General features: G+C 35.8%; 1 protein-coding gene across 3 annotated transcripts in view; it reads right to left on the bottom strand.

The window, feature by feature from the left end:
- The window catches only part of SCLT1 (sodium channel and clathrin linker 1), a 223,806-nt gene that overhangs the window by 113,964 nt on the left and 85,326 nt on the right, over nucleotides 1-24,516 (bottom strand). For all 3 annotated transcript variants that reach the window (XM_043486393.1, XM_043486394.1, XM_043486392.1), the window contains exons 9-10: nucleotides 20,545-20,615; nucleotides 1,485-1,575 (exon numbers count right to left, since the gene is read on the bottom strand). In XM_043486393.1, the coding sequence (XP_043342328.1) occupies nucleotides 1,485-1,575; nucleotides 20,545-20,615 (162 nt within the window). The remainder of the gene's footprint in view (nucleotides 1-1,484; nucleotides 1,576-20,544; nucleotides 20,616-24,516) is intronic.

The following is a 24,516-nucleotide window of genomic DNA, read 5'->3' as shown; positions in this document are numbered from 1 at the left end:
CACTCTGGGGTGTTTCCCCTACAGTATGCAGCCGCTGCCATCTGTTATTTCATTTTTTTCCTCTGTTGCTTTTCTAGCTAGGCTCCCTGGGAACTAGCTGTGCCTGCATAATTTAAGGATCAATCAATTTTTGGGCAGAGGCAGGGCTCATGCTCTCTGTGGATTCATTGCGCTTACAGATTCCCTGGTAATTTCCAGCTGCCCTGCCGGCTTTGGGCTCTGTCCACTGATACTTCAAATATTAGTGTTTCAGCATTCAGCTGCTCAAGCTGCACACACATCGGGAGTGTACTCAGTTATAAAAAGCAGCAAACCTAAACATCTAGCTTCATATGGCTATATCTCTCAAGAGGAGATGCCTCTCTCAGGTCTCTGCCTACTTTTTCACTGGGTTTCCTGGGACCCTCTCCCACCTCCCACATGCACAGTCTGACTACCAGCCACAGATTTGGTCAGCATTTACATTAAGGATTTGAATCTCAATTTTGTGTGTGTGTGTGTGTGTGTGTGTGTGTGTGTGTGTAGTTCTCTTGCTGCCAGTATTTCTTCTTTACTTTCAACTGCTTTTCTAGCCCTAAACTTTGATCTTGAGCACTATTACAGTGTTAGTCACTCAGTCATTTCCAACGCTTTGTGACCCCATGGACTGTAGCCTGCCAGGCTCTTCTGTCCATGCGATTCTCCAGGCAAGAATATTGGAGTGGGTTGCCATTTTCTTCTCCACGAGCGCTACTATAGGAGCCTATAAAGCTTTTGCTTGCTGAAGCCATAGCTGCAGGGATTAGGGAGAACTCTGAGGCCAGAAAGTTAAAAACTCATGATTCTTATCCCTTTTGGTGACTGTTTTTGGGAGTGCTGCAGTGTTTCAAAAAACTCAATTTTTATAACTATTATCTATGAGGTTTGCATAAGCTTTTCACAAATCTACCATTAATGGAAATCTATAACCAACTTTCACATATTAGGAAATAAGGCTTAGAGAAGTTACATAGCTAGTAAGCACAGTTAGAGTTTTAATTATTAGATTCATCTAAATCTAAAGCCTGACCGCTCCATAACACCTTCTCTATTAAAATCTTCTCTCTGTAAAATTCTATTACCCATAAAAAGAATCAGTCTTTTATGCCAATAAACAACACAAAACGTAGTATTAAACAAAAGGTAGTATTAAATACCTCTTTTCCATCTACATCTAACCAGTTAATGCAAACTGGATCTTACATTAACATGTACTTCAGCAACGATGTGTTAAGGGATGACTATGATATCATGTTTATTAACTTAAGGTATAGTGAATAGGAATAAAAAGTTATTTCCAATGTTATAACTCAGCTTCCTAATTTCATATTCAGAGGACAATAAAATGATTAATTCATTTTCTAGCAATCCTCTTTAACACCTAATTCAAAACAGATCGACAATAAAATACACAGAAAACAAAGCTACAGGCATCATACCAAGTTGTCTTAGAAAAAGGAACATACCTTCTTCTGCATCTGTCCTTGAAGGTCTTCAGTCACTTTAGTTAACTCTTCCACTTTTGCTGCTGCAACTCTCAGATCTAACTTGGCTTGCCTAAAATACAAAGTAAATTAACAAATACTGTTTTCATAGACAATAAAAATTTTTTAAATTAGAAAAGAAACCTAAATTTGGTAAAATCAGTACTAACCACAATACATCTAAAAATAAATCTAAGAGTTATATATTGAAAGATTCTTTTATTACTACTTTAAGACCTCTCTATGTGGAAGAGAGTGAAGAAAAAATAGAGCTGAAAGGATGAGTTCAAAGTGGAAGTCATTAATACTCTAATTGGATAAATTACGTTTTATACTCAAATAATTCAACAGATTTCATGAAGAACTTTATCATCTTGATAAATTACAAGAATGTCAGTACATTATGTAGACTACAGCTGTATCTATAATTTCCTGAACAAAGTTAAGAGAAATAATGCTTATTGGCCTTTCTATGAAAATTAACCCAAGTTTCAACACCTTGATCATTCCTTACACACTAGAAGTATAACAACCTCTTAACATAATGGACTGAAACATGTCTCGAGATAGTTTAATATTACTTTCTTTACAAAGGACAAAAAGGACAAGTTTCTGAATGCTTTAGCAGTATTAAGTAAGTTTTAATATCTTCTTGACTCTCCACAAAAAAAAGATTTTAGAATAATAAGCCTTTCTAAAACAACAAAAAAAAGATTTTTAAATTAAACACTAAGTGGAAATACAGAACATGTGGATTATGGGGAAAAACATACATTTTTAGGAAGGAAGGTATTTTAGTGTAGGAACTGCCAATATTTATTTCTTAAATTATATTTTATGTATTATAAATACAAAGCATACCAGTGCTATTGAACCCAAAGAAATTATTTTATGCAAAACTCCCAGTAAATGCTAATTCATTACTTTTGACTTTAACAATATCTATAATTACATAATTAATTAGCATAAAACAACAGGAAATAAAAATCTAATAATATCTAAAATGTTTCAGGTAGTTTAGGTTCCAGGATCTGCCTTAAATGTTCTGCAGATATCGCCTCACCTAACAATAACTGTGAATAAGTACTATTTTTATATCAAACTGAAGTCAAGCCAGTATGTTGACAGAGGTTTGCCAACTTGCCTACGGATTCAAAAATAAGTAATGAAATAGGTATTTAAAGAGTCCTCCAAGATATTTGTTGTTGTTGTTCAGTTGCTAAGTCGAGTCCAACTCTTTGCAACCCCATGGACTGCAGCATGCCAGGGTTCCTTGTCCATCACTATCTCTCAGAGTTTGCTCAAACTCATGTCCATTGAGTCAGCAATGCTGTCCAACCATCTCATCCTCTGTCATCCCCTTCTGCTGCTCCCAATTTTTTCCAGCATTAGGGTCTTTTCCAATGAGTCAGCTCTATGATATACTGTTACTGAAAAATGGTACCAATAATGTTTCATAAGATTAAGCACTTAAGAATAAGCTTTGTTTTAAATGAACCGAATTTATAAAAATCTGACTTTATTAGCCATAAAATAAATATTTTCTATGCAAACTGATTCACCAAATGACAAAACAAAAACAACTTCAAGACCACCTTATGCTAATGCACATAAAAGGTAAACTAAGAGACAATGTCAGGAGTGCATCTACTATATGAATCAATCCACAAATCTACCAGTTATAAAATTCTCTGTATTTTAAAAAGAAAAACTTCAGGAGTAAGATTATATATAGTAATGATCAAATTGAGTAACGTCTGAACAAGCTTAGCACCCACTCTGGTTTGGCTTTCTTGCCCTCAGAAGAGGGACAATAATGCTTACTCTACTTATGCCATGAGATTGCTGAACAGGTCAAAATAGGTAATGTACATTAAAGTGCCCTGTAAAGTATAAACGAATGGAAGGTCAGAGCATCATTAAAGAAAAAGAAAACGTGTTAGAGATACAATGGGAATGAGGTGCAATATGGAGAACCTGTGAGTCAGGAACCCCATTCTGTGAGGAATCAGTGTTGTAGCTTAATTCAACTCACTTGACCACAAGAGTATCTGAGCAGTCTCATGTTCCACAACAGAGGGGTGGATTAGATAATTTTCTAAAACCAAGACTCTGTACTAGATGGTTTCCTGATTTCTATCTAATCTGCCTACTGATTCTACTTCTAAATGGTATCTCAGCTGTGTATTCCATTTCTACTTCCATGGCCCAATCACTGGCCTCATCATGATTTCTCAGGACTATCCCAATAGATTACAAACTGATCTCCTGACTTGTGGTCTCCTCTTTAATGCATCCTACCTGCCAAAATAAAAAAGTTATCTGATGATAAAAATTCTTGTTTAATAATGATTTCTGGATTACTTACTTCTTTGGGCATATAATCAATACTCCTCAGCATGGCTTATAAATTTAGTCACCATCTAGCCTCAAAGAGTCTCCTCTCTTGCTAGTTCCCCTCATGTGATTTATGTTCCTAGTATAACAGACTACTAACTCCATGTTTCTTTAAGACAACCTTGTTTATTTTTTCACATTTGACCTGAGTAGACTTCTTTTGCTTTTACTGATACATTCCTTAACAACCTTCAAGACTTAGCTCAAAAGTCTCCTCATTTCAAGTCTTCTCTAACTTCTAGGCAAAAGTCTCTAGAATGTTAGCTCTTCATAATTCACAATACTTTACACACTGTTAACAGATACTCCTCTCGTGGAACTGTGAGTTTATGGGAAAAAATACGGAATGTAAGATCGTTAGAGGCAAGGGTCATATTTTATCAGTTTTCAAATCCTCATGGATAGCACACTACCTGGCATGTGGTAGACAAGCAAATGGATCATAAATGAATCAAAGAGAGCACAAAAGGAAAGGAGACAAAGGGTCACAGGTATCATTGATATTTTACTCAGATCTCGAATGTCCAACTTTTTATTCATGTGTGGAAATCCTAAAAGAATAATTTTGTGAACAATTCTTCAAAATGTATCTTATTTGAAACTGAGTCTTCCATTTGAAATAGAATCTCTTAAGTTATATTCCCTAAAACATACAAACAGTTATTATGCTTTTTGAGGAAAATACACAGTAACTTATATATACTTATTTATTCCTACACTGTTCTACAAGACAGAAAAGAAATAGTTCTTTATATCTACTTCTGACATGAAATACTGAAAAATATTCTAGCACCAGAGTCATAAGGTCTATCCTTTATACTTGGCTCTATCAGCACAGAAGACTGTGAGAACTGAGCCAACAACTTAACTTCTCTAAGGTTCAGAACTGAGGCCATAAAATAAGAGATAAAAACAATTTTCCTGCATAACTCACAGAAATATCATAAAGTTCAAATAAGGCAATGCATATTAAATTACTTTATAAACTTTACTGTCAGTTCAGTTCAGTCACTCAGTCGTGTCCGACTCTTTGTGACCCCATGGACTGCAGCATGCCAGCTTCCCTGTCCATCACCAACTCCCAGAGCTTGCTCAAATTCATTTTCATTGAGTCTGTGATACCATCCAACCATCTCATCCTCTGTCATCCCCTTCTCCTCCTGCCTTTAATCCTTCCAAGCATCAGGATCTTTTCCAGTGAGTCAGTTCTTTGCATTTGGTGGCCAAAGTACTGGAGTTTTAGCAGTTTATACAAATGTAAGCTAGCATCATAATCTTGCCTCTTTTTAGATTTTGAGTTGTCAGGAATGGTGTGGTATTACATTAGTTTATAGCTGGTTTTCAAAAGCTTGAGAGATGCCTGAATGTCTGGCCTTGCCTCTGAGCCAAAAAGTGAAAAGTGGGATTTGTGGTGTGCTGCTTAAAGTATGAATCTCCCCTGGTAACCCTCAAACATGATCTGTTTACCGATGGCTTTCACCTGGTGTAACTGGTTAGGCAGCTGGACTGGACTATGTGATCAGAGGGGCAAAGAAAAAAAAAAAAACAAACCCAAAACTTCTCTGAGCTTTCCTGAAGCCAAGATTCACTGTACACATCTTGGTGGGTCAACCTGGAGACAAAGCATACCTCTGTGTGCATAAAGACCATAGAGCATTTGGGCCCAGATGTCACTTGGGCCTCCTAAGCTTCCCCTGTGCTCTCTTACTTATTATTGCACAATATCCTTGGCCTTTAAATAGAAGCTTATGTGAGTATGCTCTGTGGAGTCTTATGAGTCACTTCAAATATTCAAACTTGTGAAATCTTTAAAGTTTCAACAAAAATAATTCTAAATTTATTTTATGAAGGAGTTTTAATAACCAGTTATACTATTTTACATTTAAATGTTTTAGATATGTAAAGAAAAGTGAAAGTGCTAGTCACTCAGTTGTGTCTGACTCTTTGCGACCCCATGGACTGTAGCCTGCCAGGCTCCTCTGTCCACGGAATTCTCCAGGCAAGAATACTGAAGTGGGTAGCGATCCCCTTCTCCAGGGGATCTTCCCCACCCTGGAATTGAACTCAGGTTTCCCGCACCGCAGGCAGATTCTTTACCGTCTGAGCCACAAGGGAAGCTTGTACATCCTTTTATAAAAGGTCAAAGCAAGTTTTCATTAAAAAAAAAAAACTGATAAATAAGAATAGTTACATTTTATTTTTACTAAAAGGAATATTTTTAAAGGCACATTACTTTTAGGTATGCTTCTTTGTCAAGCAATTTAAAATTTCTGAGATTTTTCTTTAACGTGATTTTCATCACTCATTAAAGAATTTTCATCTTTAAAAAGCAAAGCTTTGCTCTGTTAAGCAAAGTATAACCAAATATAAAACATATGATATACCTCAATGTAGTTTATATAAGTATATACTTAAATTATAGCATTAGCTTGGACAGAACTTAAATGTTTTAATTATAAATATCTTTAAGATTTGAATCCATTTTAAGATAAGTTTTTATCTGTCTTTTGCAGGCTCAAGTCAAGAGAATTCTAGAAATGTGTACCATATTTGTTTCACACAATGAGAAGTGATAACATTCTGAGGGAGAAAAAAAAGAAAAAATGCATACTTTAGCAAGTTCATGTGCAATTATCTGTAAAATAAAGCCAATCACTTATGCTTAAAAATTAGAAAATCCCCAAACAATTTTAGACAAAGTTCTGAATTTCTAAGATCATTTCTGCTTTTAGAAAACTGAATACAAGTAGCAAAACTGGAAAAAGTTTAATTTTTTTCTCCTTTTACTCTTTAGTAGCACTCTAATGATTAAAACTTTTCAAAGGACAGATGACTACAAAGAAAGATATTAATAATCTGTGTACTCAATTATCAAAACCTTAAAACAGAGGCTACTCAGTCTTGAAAACAGTTCATCTGTACATAATTTAAAATTATATATAATATATATAATTCAAAGCAGTTCAAAATCCTAATTTCTACGTTGAAATCTAATTTTCCATCAAACTAGTCAGACACAACTGAGTGACTAACACTTTTACTTTTCAGTAGTAGTTCTCTACACTTTCTTTGCATGAAAGCAAGCATTTTATAACTACATTATATACAGCCTCTGAGTCTTATTCATTCAGAATGTCAGAGCGGTACCTGCTCATCTCTGTTTTACAGAATCTCTACAGATAATTCTGATACACAGCTATGGCCTTAGATTTTACCAAATAACTGTACAATGAGTATGTTTACCATTATAAAAGGACTGTAAACAATTATTTCAAATACAGTTTGAGAGTTATATGACTTTGGGCACCACTGACAAAGTGCATATTAATTCACTTTCTCTTATTAACCAGGCTTATGCAATGGGCCTACTCAAAAAATGTTTACCAAGGACCTGTGACATCTAGAACACAGAAGGTATTCTTTAAGGTAATATAAAACACACAAAGATAGGTTAGGGACAGTAATCTTTAGGAGGGTCACAAAGCACGCCTTAAGCATCACAAAAGACTGAAATATTACGATTCAGAGTAGGTAGCACATTTGCATTTAGTTTAGGGAATATTAAAGCGGGAGGTATTGAAAGAATTGGCAGAGGCTGAACAGTAAATCTCACAAGCAGAGATCTCGCAAGAGCAAATTTACTCGCAAGAGTAAATCTAAAAAGAACTTCAGGAAGGAACAAATAAGTTCAAGCATAAAGGTAGGCAGGTGTAGGGCTTATTTAGGGAAGAAGGGAAGGAAGACTGAAAAGGCAATGGGGGCTACAACGTAAACGACCTTAATTGACAAGTTAGGCAATCTGTATTAATTTAAGAGCAATGGAGAGCTACTCAAATATAACGTGATCAGAGCTACACTTTAGGAATTTGAATAAAAGGCAGGGAATGTCTACATGAGTAATAGGAACAATAGGCAAGCAGTTCCACTGGGAGAGATGGCATAGATTTTACAGAAACAGAATTTAAAGGATTCTATCCATCCACTCTTTGAACAAATATTTACTGAATGTTTATAATATGCCTTGCACTATGAATGTAATTTGGACATGTAGTTTCACATGTTCGTGGCTAATTCAGCTTTTATTTATTTTTAGCTATTTCAGGAGTCCTATGCTTATTTTTATTGAGCACCAACCCAAACTACTCCCTGATGGCTCAGTTGGTAAAGAATCCACCTGCAATGCAGGAGACCCCGGTTCGATCCCTGGGTCAGGAAGATTCGCTGGCGACGGGACAGGCTACCTACTCCAGTGTTCCTGGGCTTCCCTTCTGCCTCAGCTGGTAAATAATCCACTTGCAATGTGGGAGACCTGGGTACTATCCCTGGGCTAGGAAGATTCCCTGGAGAAGTGAAAGGCTACCCACTCCAGTATCCTGGCCTAGAGAATCACATGGACTGTGTAGTCCATGAGTCACAAAGAGTTGGACACGACTGAGCGACTTTCACTTTCACCCAAACTACAGTAAGCACTGGTGTCAGCACTGAGGATGTAGTTGCAAACAAGGGAGACGAAGCCTCTGACCTCATAAATTTATACTGCTTTAGGGGGAGACAGACAAGAGATATGTAAACAAATAAGAGAGATAATTTCAGAATGCGATAATACAATGAAGCAAATGATATATAACAATGGGAGAGAGACTTGGACCATCAGTGACAACCTGTCTATAAAGAAGGAATATCTGAGCTAACCAAGACAATGGGATTGATTTAAGAAAATCTAAGATGAAAAATGGAGAAGGAAATGGCAACCCACTCCAGTATTCTTGCCTGGAAAATCCTATGGACAGAGGAGCCTGGTGGGCTACAGTCCATGGGGTCGCAAGGAATCAGACATGACTGAGCACACATGCACGCACACAAGGTGAAGAAATTATAGGCAGCAAGAATTAATAATAAATGCAAAGAGTACGAGAAAGGTACTTAATAAAGAACAATTTGCTGGGATGTATCATAGAGAGAAAAGTGTAAGATGAAGATAGAGAGGAAGGCAGAGACATCAGATAATGTAGGTGCCTCTGGGCAAGGAAAGAATTTTGGAATTTGTTCTCACTGCAGTGAAATCCACTGAGTGTTATACGCAAGTGAGTGATGTGATTTGCTTTATGCTCTGAGATTTTCTGGGCTGGTGTGTGGAGAATAAATAACAGTGGGGTAAGAGAGAAAGCAGGGAAAACAGAGAGGAGGCAAAGAGAAGAAAGAGAGAGTGATGGCTTGGGGTAGCAGTGACAGTGGTGATGCCTGGATTTATGATCACCTGGATCAGTGCAAACATGACTTGCATGTGAGGGTAAAGCAAAAGAGCAGAACCAAGCAAGATGCACTGGTTTGAAGATAGTATCAGTTAATAAGATGGGAAAGATTTCCCTCCTCACATCAATGACAGCAATTCTACGTTTATCAATATATTAGGGTTCTATGATTAAGACTTTTTTTTTAAACTAAAAATAGTTTAAAAACCACTGCCCTAGTATTCAAGCATAGAGCTCAACAAAGTGATCAAGACCAGAGTACACATGTGGGAAACATTGTCATTGAGAGGAAAGTTTAAGTTGGGCAGGGTAAAGCTGATCATCCAAGGAGGGGGTGGGGCAGGGAAACTGTAACATGGCCAGAAATTTAAGAAATTTCTGGAGTGGGTTGCCATTTCCTTCTCCAGGGGATCTTCCCGATCCACTGATCGAACCTAGGTCTCCCGCGTTGTAGGCAGACGCTTTACTGTCTGAGCCATGAGGGAAGTCCTGCTACTTTTAACAGGTAGGATGGAAATGGGAAAAGCCAAAAAAGGAAACAGTGACAAAAGTCAGAGAAGAAATCAGGAAACAAACAGAAAAGACCTAGTAGAAAAATTTTCAAGGACATAAAAGTCAACAGTTGAAAAGAATCAATAACCAAGGAGAAAGAAGGATTTTGTTTTAAGGCAAAAAAGGTACCAGTCAACTTGAGGAGGAGAATAGAGGTAGGGTACCAAAGCCAAATTGAAAGAAATTCTGAGGAACAACTACAGCAAATACAGGTTTTTCCTCCAAGCAATTTCAAAGAATGGGAAGCAGAAAATACAGTTATCTGAGCAATCATCAGGGGAGGTATGTATACACACGTGAGGTCTTAGAAGAAACAATAAGAGACTAAGATTTGTAAAAAGAGTGAATGTAACTGATGGAACAACATACAAGAAGAAACAAGTTTAGGGTTGTACAGTTGGCAAGACATGGGGATATAACAATAGGAAGGAAGGGAAAAGAAAGGAACGCTTCATCTAGTTCCAAGAAATTAACAGCAACAACAATAAAGGTAAGGCTGATTTCCACAGCAAGGGAGAGAATTATTTTTCTATTGCAGAGATTAAGAAATTAGAAGACTGGAATTGACATATACAAACTATTATATATAAAATAAATAATAAGAACCTAGTGTATAGCACAGGGAACTCTACTCAGCACTCTAATACGGGAAAAGAATCTTTAAAAAAGAGATATATGTATATGTGTTACTGAAGTCACTTTGCTCTATACCTGAAACTAACACAACACTGCAAATCAACTATACTTCAACAGACATTAAAAAAAAAACTAAAGTTCATTCAGTTAATCAATGTGGCCAAATCAAGAGAAAATTTAAAATAAGAATACTAATCTAAAGCTGTCTGACTTCAAAGTCTATGCTCTTTACACTTTACATCACACAGAAGTGTACTTTTGGGTCAGGTTTACAAATGTGGAGTGTCTGCAAAATTATCAATAAAATACATATTTTGAAATAAACCAGTAATTACCTATTATTAGAGGCAAAAGTTCCAAACATGAAGTTATGAATTTCTTTCTGCTCTTGACTAGTATGTTCTAGAAGTAAAGTCTCATATTCTTTATGCCCCTGAAAGTATAAATGACAAAGATACAAACACTTTTGATTAAGGGGTGACTACGAACAAAGCTAGTGGAGGTGATGGAATTCCAGTTGAGCTATTTCAAATCCTGAAAGATGATGCTGTCAAAGTGCTGCACTCAATATGCCAGCAAATTTGGAAAACTCAGCAGTGGCCACAGGACTGGAAAAGGTCAGTTTTCATTCCAATCCCTAAGAAAGGCAATGTCAAAGAATACTCAAACTACCGCACAATTGCACTCATCTCACATGCTAGTAAAGTAATGCTCCAAATTCTCCAAGCCAGGGTTCAGCAATACGTGAACCATGAACTTCTAGATGTTCAAGCTGGTTTTAGAAAAGGCAGAGGAACCAGAGATCAAATTGCCAATATCTGCTGGATCATCGAAAAAGCAAGAGAGTTCCAGAAAAACATCTATTTCTGCTTTATTGACTACGCCAATGCCTTTGACTGTGTGGATCACAATAAACTGTGGAAAATTCTGAAAGAGATGGGAATACCAGACCACCTGACCTGCCTCTTGAGAAACCTGTATGCAGGTCAGGAGGTAACAGTTAGAACTGGACATGGAACAACAGACTCATTCCAAATAGGAAAAGGAGTACGTCAAGGCTGTATATTGTCACCCTGCTTATTTAACTTATATGCAGAGTACATCATGAGAAACGCTGGGCTGGAAGAAGCACAAGCTGGAATCAAGATTGCTGGGAGAAATATCAATAACCTCAGATATGCAGATGACACCACCGTTACGGGAAAAAGTGAAGAGGACCTAAAAAGCCTCTTGATTAAAGTGAAAGAGGAGAGTGAAAAAGTTGGCTTAAAGCTCAACATTCAGAAAACTAAGATCATGGCATCTGGTCCCATCACTTCATGGGAAATAGATGGGGAGACAGTGCAAACAGTGTCAGACTTTATTCTTTTGGGCTCCAAAATCACTGCAGATGGTGATTGCAGCCATAAAATTAAAAGACGCTTACTCCTCGGAAGGAAAGTTATGATCAACCTAGATAGCATATTAAAAAGCAGAGACATTACTTTGCCAACAAAGGTCCATCTGGTCAAGGCTATGGTTTTTCCAGTGGTCATGTTTGGATGTGAGAGTTGGACTGTGAAGAAAGCTGAGTGCTGAAAAATTGATGCTTTTGAACTGTGGTGTTGGAGAAGACTCTTGAGAGTCCCTTGGACTGCAAGGAGATCCAACCAGTCCATCCTAAAGATCAGTCCTGGGTGTTCATTGGAAGGACTGATGCTGAAGCTGAAACTCCAGTACTTTGGCCACCTCACACAAAGAGTTGACACATTGGAAAAGACCCTGATGCTGGGAGGGATTGGGGGCAGGAGGAAAAGGGGACGACAGAGGATGAGATGGTTGGATGGTATCACTGACTCGATGGATATGGGTTTGAGTAGACTCCAGGAGTTGGTGATGGACAGTGAGGCCTGGAATGCTGCGATTCATGGGGTCACAAAGAGTCAGACACGACTGAGCGACTGAACTGAAGCAACCCCATAAAAAACGTTAAAGTAAAACAGGTTGAAGAGATAGGAAACTGACAGCAAAACCCTATTTCTTAAAACATGTTCTCTACTCTCAAAAAAACGAGCTGCCAACACATAAGGAACTGTCTGGCAATTCTTATGACTAAGCACATCTGCTCAGGGCCATTTCTCACATAGGATAGTTTCCAAGAGTCACTATGAATCAAAACTAGTGATTGACAAAATCCAGATTTCCATAGCATCTTTATAATAAAAGACCCAATATTATTCAAATTGGGACATAAAACATCTGAGAAAAATCTGTTATCTCAGCTAAAATAAAACCATTACCTGGCAGAGGTACATACACAGTAGTCCCCCCTTATCTGCAGGAGATATGTTCCAAGACTCCCAGTGGATGCCTAAAACCGTGGATCCTACTGAAACTGACGTATACCATGTTTTTTTCTATACAACACATAAATCAAAGCTTAAATTAGGCACAATAAGAAATTAATGGCAAAAAATTAATAAAAATAATTTTAACAAAATAGAAGTTATGTGAATGTGGTCTTCTCTTATTGTACAAATTTAATGCCTTTTTCATCTTAACTAAACACTTATCACGAATCATGGCTGTAACTTTTGCAGTTTGCAAAACTTTTGCAACAGTAAAATCAGGATGAATTTCTTTTTCCTTCTTCACAATTTCAGGCAGATTTGTTTTTACCATTGGTCTTAGCAACCTCAGCAGAAGCTTTTTTTCTTTATTAAACAGAGAATTTCCCCCATTTCATTAAAGGGAGCACTTTAAGGCTTCTCCTTGGCATATCTGAATTGCCAACATCACTATTCTTGTGCTTTGGGGCATTATTAAGTTAAATAAAGGTTATTTAAACACAGGCACTGCAGTAATCTGCTAAGTGACAGGATACGGCAGGATACAGTGGACAAAATTATGATTCACAACTGGGCAGGACAAAACACGACAGCAGGGGATTTCATCATACAGGACCGCTAAGCGGACACACATTACTGCATGGCTGAGGAATAGAAAATGTACTTTTCTAAATAATGACAGTCTAAGAAAACAGTTGTGCCACCAAAGATTGGTGGCAAAATACACAAATAGAAAATCCACAAAAATGGATTTAGCTTTGCCTCTCTGATAAAATGCAATTTAATTAATTAACTGACTTAATGACTCAAAAATTTGTTTTTTTTTTTGAGCATTTTGCCAGGTGTCTAGCACTGTCTTAGATGATGGCAAGGTAAAAAGGGTACATAAAGATCCACACTTTTAAGGAACTTAAAAACTAGCAAAACGATTAATGTGTAAAGAATTAAGTACATTAAAGTGTTAAATACACTGTGACAGATAAAGGTGCAGCTTATGGCTGAGGCACATAGGAAGGCACATTTGGTTGTACCTGGGGAGGAAGAAATCATAAGATGCAGAAAATGATTTCTAGAAGATATGACACTTCTCAACCTTGAAAGCTGAGAAGATATTTATCAGGAAAAGGCATTTTAGGCACCCTGAACAATTTGAGCAAAGGGAGGGATTTATGAAATAGCACAGCTTGTTTGGGTAACTGGGAATAGTTCAGGAAACCTAGATGAAGAGTGACAAGATACAGAGGTAAGTAGCCAGGGGTCAGGTCATAGAAGACTTCATGTCATGTTAAATGATTTCGATTATATCCCATAGGCATTCTGAAGTCACTGAAGGAGACATGATCAGAATTTATTTCTGAAAGATCATTTTGATGACAGTATGAAAAAGGAAGATGGAGAAGAGGTAAGCCAATCTGGAGGTTACTGCAGAAGCTCAGATGAGATGATGGACTGAGCAAAGGCAATAACAACAAAATGTTGTTATGAAGAAGTGAAGGATCTCAGAGACACTTAAAGGTAGAGTTGGGACAGAAAAGAATTTAGGATGCCTCCTAATTTTCTGAAGCAGAAACCGAATGGTGCCAGTTATAAACACAAAGAGAAGATTCAGGAGATACTAATAACATGCTAAGTTTATTACCTCTGACTTATCTTGGTGGCGATAACCAGGAGAAATTTGAGTTACAAAAATTTAATAAGGTCTTATCTTTAGAGATTATTGAAGCCACAAAAGTGTACATAAGATGAAACAGGTCAAATTTCAACAATTTAGAGGCTTTCACATCATACATAAACTTAATAAACACTGTTTCTACATTGAGAGCACACATATAGTATGTAAGTCCTCAGTAAATAAAAATAGATTGCTAAGTTACAGATTCTTTATATGAAAACATTTATCTATGCTTGCTAATGAGATCATTCCTCAATGGCTAAAGTTTTTTTTAAAATAAATACTCTGATAATGCCTCTCTAATGAAAAGACACTATGAACCCTTACACAAATGCTTTGAGTCAATCTTTACACTACATACTTTTACAAAGATAATATTGTTGTTCCCCAAAGACACACAAACGAAGTCCTTTCTTTCAAAGACTTCACAAGGCAGATATAAAATCTGAGCATATATGGCCTGAAAAGTAATTATTCTCATGACTCAGCTGGATATACATTACAAACAAATATATATGACCAAAAAATCACCTTAAAAAAAAACTAGCATAAAATCTCAGTTAAAAGGAATAAATGCTCAGCATATCCACAAGAAAAGAACAGTAAAAAATCTGCTGGAATGAATGAGAGAAGTATTCCTGGAGAAGGCAAGCTTAAACCAGATTTAGAAAATTATAAATTTTCTACTAAACAGAATAAAGATCAAATGCAAAAAGGAAGGAATGGAAAGTTCTTCATGAGAAATAGCAAAATGATTATCGTATCTAACTGGAGGGTTGGGAAAGACCAGGTGAATGAAGGTTCTTTGAAACTAGGCTGACAAGTTTTGCCTGCTATGATGGGTATCATTAGAAACTCTTGAAAAGAAAAATGATAAAAGATTTAATTATAAGTTCACATGATTCTCATTTTTTTGGGTATCATTAACATCAAACAACAAATTGAAACTAGCAAAATTTCAGTTTAAGTATACACTTACACAAAGCTAGTATTTAAAGAGTTTCTAAAGTAGTAATTTTTGGCACAGATAATATACATATAGGGCATCTCAAAACCTAAATTCTGGTAATATCAATATGCCCATCATTCAGAATCTGTCAAACTTGAAAGCAACATCCTTTTCCCTAAAAGAAGCATCTGCTTATCCTTCTGTTCTTTCAAGCCTGTGGCAGGAAAAGCAAGCACAGTTTTATGTATACAACTCTGAATTGCTTAGTGTTAAGCTATGTAATATTGTCAGTAAATATTATGGCAAAGTTGCTCATGGACAGTTAAACACTTAAGATGTTTTAGGCTTTAGAAAACCAAAACTAGCTTTGTTAATCTGTAATCTCAATTTATAATCTTCAGACTCAGATGTCCAAAAACCAAATAACATAGTTGTCAAAAAACAGTATATCCACTCATTACTCTTTAACGATCAACTTTCTTTCTTGACTTCCTTACTGCTGTGAACGCTGTTAGAGTCAGGTTTAGAAACTCACCAAAGGAGCAACTACAAAACACAAGTTCTAATTTGGCTTCTCTATGAATTTGTTGTGCAACCCCGGGAGACAATTTCTGAGACTCTGGTTCAGTTTGGTTTCTTCTAGAGATTCAGGAAGTTGAGCTAAATGATTATTAAGATAACTTTAGCCATAAAATTCCTTGATTCTTCCAATGTCCTTTAGCCCAGTATCAAAAGCCCAGTCTGTTTTTAAAGACTCTATATAGAGAATTAAACTAAAGACTCAATGTAGAGAAAATGGGCAGAACTTGGTGATATTGGGCTAAAGGGCATTAGAAGAATCATGAAATTTTATGGCTAACGATATCTTAATAATCATTTAGCTTAACTTCCTGAATTTATAGAAGAAATCAAACTGAGCAGAAGTCTCAGAAACTGTCTTGCATTATCATCATATTGGGCTTCCTAATATGGTGGCTCAGATGGTAAAGAATCTGCCTGCAATGAAGGAAACCTGGGTTCAATCCCTGGGGTGGGGAAGATCCCTCGGAGAAGGGAATGGCTACCCACTCCAGTATTCTTGCCTGGAGAATTCCATGGACAGTGGAGTCTGGCAGGCTACAGTCCATGGGGTTGCAAAGACTGAGACACGGCTGAGTGACTAACACAACAACAATCATATTATAGTAGCTCTTTATGAACCGATTTTCTTATTCATTTTCCTTCCAAAATTTCCACACCCTGATTCATCCTACTGATATCATAAACCTCATATTCTTTTATTCTTCCACTCTTTTCTGAACCTTGAATGCAGAGTTGAGTTAATCACACTATTCATTCTGTGACTCCATGATCTGCCCATGACTATTAGCTGTGAAAAACCTGCTCTTATTTGTTTATTTTTATTTTCCTGTTCATTACCAATCTCTCTCATTCCCCTTCACTTTGTAGGTTCATATTAAAATATGACACATCCCTGGATATATACATATACTGGTAAAATATATATTATATGCATGTATGTATTTTTGTGCCATAGATCCATATTTTTACTTTCTTAACATAATCTTGTTTTCTAGCTCTACCCTATGATTCTGTTACTACATCTTTACATGTAAATATATGTTTCTAAATGATGAACAGTATTCCACAGGATACAATTACCATATTTTACTATCCTTTTCCCTATACTATTTCTGGACATGTTTTTATTTTATTCTTTAATAGTACATGTATGCACACATGCACAATATATGTGTGTGTATACACACACATGTGTATATATATTACACACATACTTTAAAATTATTTTACATATATGAATATGTCATATATAACTAAAATACACATGTCCATAATCTATGCATTGTTGTTTAAAACATTTGAAATGTATATGAATTGCATCATACTGTAATCATCTTTTACCTTGCTGTTATATTCCATAGTATTAACTTGCATTTTTCTGATTGCTGTATTTTTGAAATGTTTGTTCATATCCTTTGCCCAATAGTGTATGGATTTTTATTTATTTTTATTTATGCTTAGGCAATGTATGCTCAACACTAATGCACTGTCAGCAGCATGCTTTGCAATTGTCTTCATTTGACTTATATTAATTTTTATAACACAAATTTTACATTTTAACATACCCAAACAAATCAATTTTTACCTTTTTGGCTTGTGTTTAAATTTTGATTAAGAAGTACATCCCTGGCAAAATTTATTAAAGGGAGATTTTTTGTTTTGCTTTGTTCTTCTCTAGTACTTATTGCCTCTTAACATACTAAGATATCATGTTTATTGTCTGCTTGATCCTGCTGTATTGTAAGTTCCAAAAAGACAGAGGTCTTTAGCTGTATTGTACATTGATGTACCCCATGTGTAGAGTCTGGCACATAGCTGATGCTTGCTAAATATTTACTGAAAGAATGGATTCAATGTTTTAGAGAGGTGTGTTAGAGCAAGTTGTTAATCACATAAGTCACATCTTTTATATCAGAGTTAAATCTTTATCAGATTTAACTTATATTTAACAGATAAAGATTCTATCAGTGTTAAAATCTTTACTAACATTATGGATTTGCTCTACCATGCCTTGTGTTTCTGTCAGTTTATGCTTTAGTATCTAGTGTTTTTATGATAAAACAATTTTAAAAAGAAGATGTTTTAAAAAATGTATATAACAAAAGATTCAACCAATTGGCCTTTCTTCTAAACAGCCTAAATTGGGTAAGATTCACTTTAGTTTCTTTAGTAGTATTAAAATTTTATTTAATCACTATAAATAATATCTAACACTAACTATATGTATTTACTGCTCTAAAACTGCTCTAATTGTAATGTCTGAAGAATAGGTAGCCTATAAAAAGGCTACTAAATATTCTATTAAATATGAAAAAGGAGTAAAAGTAGAAAGTGAACTTAAGAATTTAACTAATAAATATAGCACACCCATAGTAGTATACTATACAATGTTATGGTTGATAATATTGATATGATATTCATATTATCTGTAAGTTAAAAAAGTAGGCTATTAGTTGTATATACCACTCCCCCTTTTTTCTAAAATATTTAAATACACAAACCTAAGTTATACATTTAAGAAGTTAATAACAGTTACCTTTAAATAATGGAATTATGAGATTTTTATTTTCCACTTGAGTTGCATAATGCCTTTGTCTGGTCTTTGTCTAAGCTTCTAGGATGGGGCACATAAACCCTTAACTTCCCAAGTAAAGGCAATGTCTTTACTTGAGACTACCCCTGAGTTCATGCTAATGAACTGATTCATGGTAGGCCCCTAGAGAGTTTCAGGATGGGAGGAGGTCCACTAGAAAGACCAACCATGTAATTACAGAGTTGGAGCTTTGACCCTTAGGAAGGGAAGGAGATCTGGAGATTAAGTTCAATCAAGTGTTCAATGATTCATTCAATTAGTCATAAAACTTAAAATTCAGAAACTGATTCACGGGGGATTTTGCTCTTTGACGCAGTCATCATAAATTTCACTTAACTGTAATGTAAACTTGTCTACATTTAATATAAAGCATGCTTAGCCACTCAGTTGTGTCCAACTCTTTGTGACCCTTTGCACTGTAGCCCACCAGGCTCCTGTGTCCATGTGATTCTCCAGGAAAGAATACTGGAGTGGGTTGCTATGCCCTCCTCCAGGGGATCTTCCTGACTCAGGGATCGAACTGTGTCTCCTGGATTGCAGGCAGATTCTTCACCTGCTGAGCACTCAGGAAAACCTGATATAAAGCATATGTGCATAATGAAACCTCAGTTAAAACTTAGGACACTGAGGCTTAGGTGAGACTCCTGGTTGGTAAACACACTGATGTCCCAGGAGGGTGAAACACACCGATTCTACTGGGAGAGGACACGAAGCTTTGCTTTTGGGATCTGTCCAGATCTTACCCAAAACCTTTTTCTATTCTATTCTTCTTTTGGCTGGTTCTGATTTATGTCCTTTGTAATAAAATGTTAATCACAAGTATGGTGCTTTCCTGAGTTCTCTGAGCCATTTTTGAGAACTATCAACCCTGGGGGTTTAGCGGGAACACCAACATATTTGCATTCAATTGATCAGAGGTGTGAATGGCCTGGGGACCCCTGAACTTGTGGCTGGTGTCTGAGTTCAGTGCAGTCACACTGGGGACTATGCTCTTAACCTGTGGAGTCTGTATTAACTTCCTGTCAGAATTTTATTGCAATTTGATGTTTTCATACTATCCAAAGCATTTTTATAATGGATTTACATTACTTTTATAATTTAAAAAACTACTTTCATTTTGGAAAAAAAAGAGGAAGATGATATTGCAATTAAATAAATCATTACTATTTTAAATTGCAAAATCATTAACACTGAAAGAAATAAGAATTAAATAAAAGCCCACAAGTAAAATTGTCTAGGGAGAAAGAAGGTAAATTTACTAAATTAAATTATAAAAGTTCATGAAGTTAATAAAATAAAAATATAAAGGGTGGTATATAAAACTTTGTAAAGTAAGTCTTTCTTTAAAAAACCCGATTAATGTATTTGCAGGGCAAAATACATGATGGTAGGAAAAACAAAATAAATAGCAAGGTTCATTTAACAAACAATAACAATGTATTTTTTGTAAAATATAAATATGCATTACAATTTAAAGATATTTCTATATGACAGCATCACAGTACAGAACCTTATATGACTAAGGGGAATGAAAAGTGAAAAAATGCTTTTTTTTTTTTTGGTCATTTGGAGTTTATCCTCTGAAGTCTATTAATGCAACAACTATTTAAACCACTGGGTCGTAATATATGTATGGTACTAAGCTGAGTGATTTTTAAAAACCCCTTACTAGCTCTTTTCTCCTCCCCTCCCCGGTCTCACTTTCCTACTTCTCTACTGCTGTTCACTGGCATTACCTCTAAATAACATACACACTTTGAAACTCTTCGGGTCTGCTTATGAGGGAATTCAAAGAAAAATATGTGTAGAAACAAATTTTTAAGAGGACTGATTTTTTTTCTATAAGCACTGGATTTGCCATCATGGGACATCCTTTCACATATACGTATTATAATTGCCTCCCGACTAATAGTCTTGATTTCAGTCTCTTCAGACTCAAAAGGCCATGCACATAAGAAGTAACTGACAGAAGTTTAAAAGGGAAGGGAAAGAAACCACTCATAGTTCATGGAAAGAACTATGAAATCATCACTTTCACTGAAGAAAAGTAATTATTTTAACAAAAATTATTTTTGACAATACCTAAGTTGTTTTCGGAGCTGCTCGATTTCTGCACTTTGTTCAGTTACTGTTTTCAGAAAATGTTGATTAGTCTGCCACAAGGAAAAAAAAAAAAGAAACATTTAGTATTAGAACATTTAAAACTCTATGTCAGACTAACGGTTCGTGGATTTATCTCTGGGCTTTCTATTCTGTTCCATTGATCTATATTTCTGTCTTTGTGCCAGTACCATACTGTCTTGATGACTGTGGCTTTGTAGTAGAGTCTGAAGTCAGGCAGGTTGATTCCTCCAGTTCCATTCTTCTTTCTCAAGATTACTTTGGCTATTCGAGGTTTTTTGTATTTCCATACAAATTGTGAAATTCTTTGGTCTAGTTCTGTGAAAAATACCGTTGGTAGCTTGATAGGGATTGCATTGAATCTATAGATTGCTTTGGGTAGAATAGCCATTTTGACGATATTGATTCTTCCAATCCATGAACACGGTATGTTTCTCCATCTGTTTGTGTCCTCTTTGATTTCTTTCATCAGTGTTTTATAGACTAACTACTGGGTGTGTAAACTCATGATAATGATTAGATTTTTTAATGATAAAATATAGCCCTAGCCCTCTTTCCTTGCCTTCCCTATTTCAGCAGACACCTGCTTTATTTCAAACTACCTGTATTTACATTTCTGCATCTTCTGATTTTTTCCGGCCTCCGAAGCCTCCTTTGCTCACCTAAAGAGCAAAGTCTTTCCGTGTAGTCTTTTTCTATGTAGATGACTACAGGTGGTGTAGAATTCATATCCCCAGCCTGTTCCATAAGAGCCCAACAACAATGAATGAAGGAAATTGGTAGGTAAAAATCCCAAACTCCCATGCCCTATGGTAGAATAACTCTGAGCCTGTTTCTAAACTGGCTTCCAGAGTTCATTAGTGGGATTAAATTTCAGTTATGCACAGGGTTAACTTGCTTGACTAATAAAAATCCTTTATTGGCTGCCTTCTTCTCCCTTCCTAGTCTTATTTCTCTACTCTCCTACTGGTTTTTCCTGGTATTACTGCCCAAATAAATTATATACTTTGGGACGCTTTCCTCAAGGTCTGCTAATGCTAAAGTAAGATATGAAGCAGCTTTCCAAGTGTAGAAAAACTCTTTTTCTAAGGGAACTGATTATCTTCCATAAGTGCTGGTAATACCATGATGGTACAAATTCCTTATCATTACCATTAGCTATATGCCTTAAAGGCAACGTCATATAAATTATTATTACTTTCTAACCGATAGTCTTGTTTTCAGTCTCTTTCCATTTTAACAGATCATTCACACCTCTCTCCAACTAAAGTCCCTGAAGCAGTTTTCATTGAGCTTTTTTCATACTCTACCCAATTTCATGGACTTCATATTTTAAATACACTTTTGTATATCATATTTTTTTTTCATTCATTTTTATTAGTTGGAGGTTAATTACTTTACAATATTGTAGTGGTTTTTGCCATACATTGACATGAATCAGCCATGGATTTACATGTGCTCCCCATCCCGATCCCCCCTCCTGTATATCATATTTTAAATCCACTTTTGTAATATCCCTCTACTTGGGATGTCCTCATTCTGCCAGCATTCAGCACTGCATACCCCATGTGGTCCACTCGCTCTTAAGGCAAAACTGTTTTGTTCTATGTTATTCCAAAAGATAAAATCATACATCGGTGGGAGAAAATCTGGTAGAAAGATTTTAGCTTTCTAATAATTAGCATTCAAAGGAACAGGCTCTGGGGGAAATGACACGATCTCTTACAAGGAAGGGATATTAAAAGCAGTGACTAGAGGATCATCTAAACTGAAAAGCATTTAATAGAAGGATGCCTATATCATTTGAGGGACTAGATGATCTTTAATATCAATTCAAATTCTCCTGTGAAGCTATCTCAATGACTCAGCCCAAACTGATTCATATTTCTGAATTCCTTTATAACGTTTGTAATGTACCATTAATGTTTTACTATAACATATATAGTCTTCGAATTGGCATAATTAATGCTTGTGTTTTTTACTCTATGTGAGCACTTAAAGGTACTCTACATAATCATGTAGAGTAATGAGCAGAAGTATACATTAGAATTGTGAATTTTAAGAAGCTAATATAGGGAACAATCACACATAACCTGCTAGCAAGCCTAGTAAGAACTCAACAACTGCATCTGAATATGGCTTTATGACGCTACATGTTTGTGATAACAAAGTAAATTATGTACTATATCAATAATATAGAATTTGGAGAGTCATAAAGGACCCTGGAAGTCTTCCTTTCAATCACCGATTATTTCCAGTGTCATTCCTATCCTACCAGTTAAGACAGGGGCTCTGTGAACAGATGCACATTCCTCTTCAACTAGAGAACCCATGACAGTGGAAGGAACTTAGTATGCAATTGACAAATATTTTGGGGTTACTTTATAGAGATGAATAAACCTCAAGAAAAATATGCTTTCAGTAAAGACAATCTGTAGGAAACATAAACTCTTATTGTATTTATAGTAATAAATAAATATAAACATATTTTTAGGTACCATTTAGTTCAGGGCATTTTACATTCTGCCTATTACTAAAGTACACTGGTTGTAAAAGATTTTATTCACTGTTATATACTCATCAACTTTCTGTACATATATAGGAATCTATTCATTTTAGAGTTTATTCATATAATCAGAAAATTTTTTTAATGGAAATTATTTGATTTTGACTCAAATTTGCTTCTATGACCATGCTCTGAGTGCTCTTGAGATTTACAAAATCTTTATAATCACTTAACATTTACATTTAGTAGAGTCTTCTTTGGGCTTCCCTGGTGGCTCAGATGGTAAAGCGTCTGTCTGCAATGCAGGAGACCTGGGTTCAATCCCTGGGTTGGGGAGATCCCCTGGAGAAGGAAATGGCAGCCCACTCCAGTATTCTTGCCTGGAAAATCCCATGGACGGCGGAGCCTGGTAGGCTACCCTCCACGGGGTCGCGAAGAGTCAGACACAGCTGAGCAAGACCTCCAGAGTCTTCTTTAAACCTTAATGTGTGATGTATTAAGACAAACTCTTAAGTCTTAAAAATTTCTCTTAGCATTTTTCTTTATTTTAACCACAGAATAGTCTTTTCTTTGCTCTTTATAACATAAATGCTTCATCCAACTTTCATTTCTGTATCTCTTTTATTATATCCATAGTTAATCATTCTTAGTTCTGGCCTGTTATTATGAACACCTTACAAATTTTTTCTTTTTTGGGGTTGGGGGGGGGCTTCCCTGGTGGCTCAGATGGTAAAAAATCTGCCTGAAATGCAGGAGACCTGTGTTTGATCCCTGGGTTGGGAAGATCCCCTGGAGAAGGGAATGGTTACCCACTCCAGCATTCTGACCTGGAGAATTCCATGGGGTTGCAGAGTCAGACATGACTGAGTGAACTTTACTCACTCACTAGAAATTTTTTAAGTATGTCCTGTAAATATTTACATAGTTTTCTATGACTTTCATCAGAATAATATAGGGTTAAATATAATAAAATATGGGCACTGTGGTATAAAATTCCAAAGGATTATGTAATAGCACAATTTTAGGAAATACTGAAAGAAAGAATAAGCAATTGTGACGTTAGGTTAAATTATTTAATGTCATGTAGAAACAAGACTTCTTAATTAAGGAAACCAGTCATCATTTTATTTTGGAGCACTTTAGAACTATTTTAAAACTCTAAGAAGCACATTATTAAAATAAGTGATTAGAAATTTCCAATATTAACATAAATATTAACATAGGGAGAAATTTAGTATTTTTTACATGGTTAAAGGAGAAATGTTTTAAAGTAGAATAAAATTGATTGGATAAACTTACTTTTAATGGCACAACTCCACTCTTAGACAAAGACATTAGGAACTAATAAGGATTAGCAGGGTAACTAAGCAAAATGAAGAAAGGAAAGAGTGGAATTATCTGAGATGTCATAATCCTATTACTCAACA

This window comes from Cervus canadensis, chromosome 1 (assembly GCF_019320065.1).
Source record: "Cervus canadensis isolate Bull #8, Minnesota chromosome 1, ASM1932006v1, whole genome shotgun sequence".
Taxonomy (NCBI): domain Eukaryota; kingdom Metazoa; phylum Chordata; class Mammalia; order Artiodactyla; family Cervidae; genus Cervus; species Cervus canadensis.
The sequence above is the reverse complement of the archived record's forward strand: the minus strand, read 5'-3'. Positions and strand labels throughout refer to the sequence as shown.